At 36.9% G+C, this 3,903-nt stretch overlaps 1 protein-coding gene across 3 annotated transcripts in view; it reads left to right on the top strand.

Annotated features, from left to right (window-relative positions):
• Positions 1-3,903, top strand: part of LOC119286577 (putative protease Do-like 14) — a 7,386-nt gene that overhangs the window by 2,490 nt on the left and 993 nt on the right. Inside the window, exons 4-8 of one of the 3 annotated variants that reach the window (XM_037565965.1) lie at positions 1,015-1,226; positions 1,376-1,457; positions 2,158-2,300; positions 3,129-3,249; positions 3,591-3,709. In XM_037565965.1, the coding sequence (XP_037421862.1) occupies positions 1,015-1,226; positions 1,376-1,457; positions 2,158-2,300; positions 3,129-3,249; positions 3,591-3,692 (660 nt within the window). In that variant the 3' untranslated portion in view covers positions 3,693-3,709. The remainder of the gene's footprint in view (positions 1-1,014; positions 1,227-1,375; positions 1,458-2,157; positions 2,301-3,128; positions 3,250-3,590; positions 3,710-3,903) is intronic. The other 2 variants (XM_037565963.1, XM_037565964.1) reach the window with 2 other exon arrangements.

A 3,903-nucleotide genomic window follows, 5' to 3' on the forward strand; every position in this document is an offset into this window, starting at 1 on the left:
TATGCACCTTTAGTGCTATTAATGTTTTGTCTCCTTTTTTATGGCTTGGAAAAAATTAGCGCGCAAAACTGTTCATTTTTTATACAAATTTGACGGCTTATCAAAGACTCAAAATATGTGTGACTTTTTATAATTCCAAGTATTTCTTTAGAATTTACTGTTCATAATGGGAGCCATTTCCCCTCACTCTTAGAATATCTCTGAATTTGGAGCAGCGTTGAGCTATCAGTATAGATGTGTATATTATATGTTGGTTATGATGCTTGATAAATCTCGAATGCTAGTATTGAGGTTACTATCACTTACTATACCTCCATAGACAGTTGGTGTTGACTGTTGAGGTTGATGTGTATAGAGTATGAACAATGCTTCTCTACCTTCATCACAGTTAGTTGAGACCATCTCTTTATAATTGGTAAAGATTCACATAAATGAATTGCATATCATTGTTAGTCATAGCACCTTTTTTTCTCATTCTGTACATCGGAAGAAGAAAAATTGACATGAGAAACTTCTCTAATCTCGCAAAGTGGAAGCTTTTGAATTAACTCATATTCATTGTTTCTACCTGCATCACTTTCTTTACAGAATAGGACAGATGCGTTGTGACCAATTATAACAGAATTGAAGTTAGAATATGTCTCTTGATTATACATGGATGAATGGACTGTCCTTGGTCCTTTATCATTCTTTCAAGTTATGGAACACTAGAACAGTCAATAACAGTCGATAACCCTATAAAAATGGACAGTAGTCTATAACCTAAGTACCAAGGTTGAAGTTCTGGAATTTTCTAGGGTCAAATTTGACCCAAGCCATAGTATATACAATTCAGTGTTTTTCCTAACAAATTACCACATCGTAGCTCTGCTTAAGATAGATTTTTTACTTACACTTCTATCCTCTTCCTTATACTGTTAAAATGTTGTGCCAGCATCTTGGTTCATCCAGTTAAATAGTATAAATATTTGTTTGCTTCCTCAATCTTGCCTAAAAATGGGTCAATTATAACAGGTTAGTGTGAGTTTACAAGATGGTCGTGAATTTGAAGGCATAGTTCTCAATTTTGACCACCACTCAGATATCGCTGTTCTGAAGATCAAGTCCAAGACACCTTTACCAGCTGCAAGACTTGGATCCTCATGTAAGCTTCGACCAGGTGACTGGGTTGTTGCTTTGGGCTGCCCACTTTCTCTTCAGAATACAGTTACAGCTGGCATTGTAAGGTTAAGATTTCCCTAAAACTGACCCTTTTTTGCTTTAATTTTATCTCATCCCCTGGCCATCTTTAACACTACTGGTCCACTTTTGATCCCCAAACTTGCTCTTTATTTTGCTGACTTCAATGTTCCACTTTCACCCCATTTTCCTGTAGTTGTGTTGACCGGAAAAGTAGTGATCTGGGTCTTGGAGGAATACGAAGGGAGTATCTGCAAACAGATTGTGCCATCAATATCGTAAGACCTTTGACCTCATCTTCCTGGACATGATTTTAGCGCACATCCTTCGTGCACTTGGATATTCTGATCTGTTTGGTAATTATTATGTCATTTTACTAGGTCTTGTTACCAGCCATCACACTCTTTTTTCTTCTTCTGTGAACATGCGGAGATATGAAAAAAAAATGATTGGAAACACTAACACTGAATGTATAAATGTATTTGAATTTGTGTTGGGACAATATAGCTTTGAAAAATCATGAATTGAGAAAGATATTCCTAACTGCACCCTATCAGAATGAGGACCATGCACCAAACAGTTTTGAGGAAAACGTTATAAATTACAGTAGCAAATCTGAAAAAAGATAGTAGCAGCTTAAGCTATTTACCTACTGTGCACCTTCCTGTTGCAACGTTCAACTTTCTATTCTGATCCATTTGTCACTCGGGTGGTGACCATAGATGTCAGTATCGATTAATTTTTACCTGCTTTCTATTACGGAATTAAATTTTGTGTACCTGCTTTCTTCTTGGACTAATATTAAAGAACAGGGCAACCTTTGTTTTTGTTCAAGTTTTTCCTTGGTTCATCCATTTTGTTTTTGCCAATGTAGCCTCATATATATGTAATGCAAACATATGTGGTTTGTTTCCTTGGTGCTTTTGGTTCGGTCTCAGTTTCTCTAGGACAAACTGTGGACGCATTTGCATGCTGCAGGGTAACTCTGGAGGTCCTCTTGTGAACCTCGATGGCGAGATCATTGGAGTTAATGTGATGAAACTTAGGGATGCTGATGGTTTGAGCTTTTCAGTACCGATTGACTATGTCGTGAAAATAGTGGAGCACTTCAAGAAAAATGGGTATGCCTTTAGTCGTATGACTCAGGTTGCATTTAACTATTGCACTGTCTTGTATTTCACCTTGCCTTCGGAAATTTCTTTATTTAACTTTAGGCTATTATCTCCACTTTTGGAGTGATGTTAGAACATGCATTGTATGAGGTAAGTGAAAGTCGTATGATGATGGTGTTTACGCTTTGTATATAAGAAATTAGTTTATAGGTAGTCAGTCTGCATTTACCTTCTGTAAGTAGATTCTTTTGGATTATATACAACGCTTTGTATATAAGAAGTTAGTTTATAGGTAGTCAGTCTGCATTTACCTTCTGTAAGTAGATTCTTTTGGATTACTTAAATGTTACCACACGCATACCACCACCAAGTATAATGTTCAAGATGAAGCGTGCACACTGATACAGCGAAGTATGAGAACATACATGGCCATGCAATTACCTCCAATCTTTTTGTCTCTGTTGCAATATGCCAATGCTAGTGATACACTTGCTTCCTATTTTGTAGATATCTTATACTATAATTTACTCGTGTGGGAATCATCTTCTGTTCATGTTATTTATCATTTTGTGACAACTCAACTATTTGATGCCAAAACCATATTCAAATTATCGCCCATACTTGTACATGGTAACTTGTCCTGGTTTAGTCCACTAGGCGTAACTTAGATTGAGATACTGAAAGGTCACTTGATAAAAATGCGATTGATCGAGTTATCTAACTCTTATTTGTTTGTGTTCTACCACTCGAGTAACCCGATTAGTGATGAATGAACATCAGTATTACACAAATTTAACTGAAATCCAGTATGATGTTACTTCCTATTGTGCAATGCAGGAGAGTTGTACGCCCGTGGCTTGGTTTGAAGATGCTTGATCTTAATCCAATGGTCATTGCGCAACTTAAAGAAAGATCAAGTTCTTTCCCTGATGTAAGCAAAGGTGTGCTTGTTCCAATGGTAAGCTATTCATAATTCGTCTTGTGCCATGATGAGACGTTCTGCAGCCCAGAAGACTCATTCTTAAGTTTCTGACTGCTGTGCTCAAATTAAATTTGTCGTACAATTCTAGTTATCACAGTTCATTGCTTTTTTTCATATATTTCCTGCTCTTTCTGACCTATTATTTATTCTTGTAATTGTGACTTTGTGGTGTGCTTGAATTAAACTTGTTGTACAATTCTAATTATCACAGTTCAATGCCTTTCTTTCTTATATCTCCTGCTGTTTCTGACTTATTATTTATTCTGATTATAGTTAGGCCATGCTAAGTTGCTGATACTAGATTAGTGGATTACCAGGTTACACCAGGCTCGCCAGCCGAACGTGCAGGATTTGCTCCTGGGGACGTAGTCACTGAATTTGATGGTAAACCAGTGGAAACGATCAAAGAGCTAGGGTAACCTCTGGTTATGTGGAGGTTTCTTAAATTTCTATCACTTGCAATATTCCTTATTTTGAAAGAAGTAATTATGTCATGTTAGATCGTGATATGGAATTAAGCCTGATGCTAGAATAGTGGCCTCTGGTGCCTGTTGTCTAACATGGTTCATGCGCTTCTGGGGTTATTATTCTAGTGTTCTGTGCATCAAATTCTCAAATCTCAACTCAGGG

This window comes from Triticum dicoccoides, chromosome 4A, assembly GCF_002162155.2.
Source record: "Triticum dicoccoides isolate Atlit2015 ecotype Zavitan chromosome 4A, WEW_v2.0, whole genome shotgun sequence".
Lineage (NCBI taxonomy): Eukaryota > Viridiplantae > Streptophyta > Magnoliopsida > Poales > Poaceae > Triticum > Triticum dicoccoides.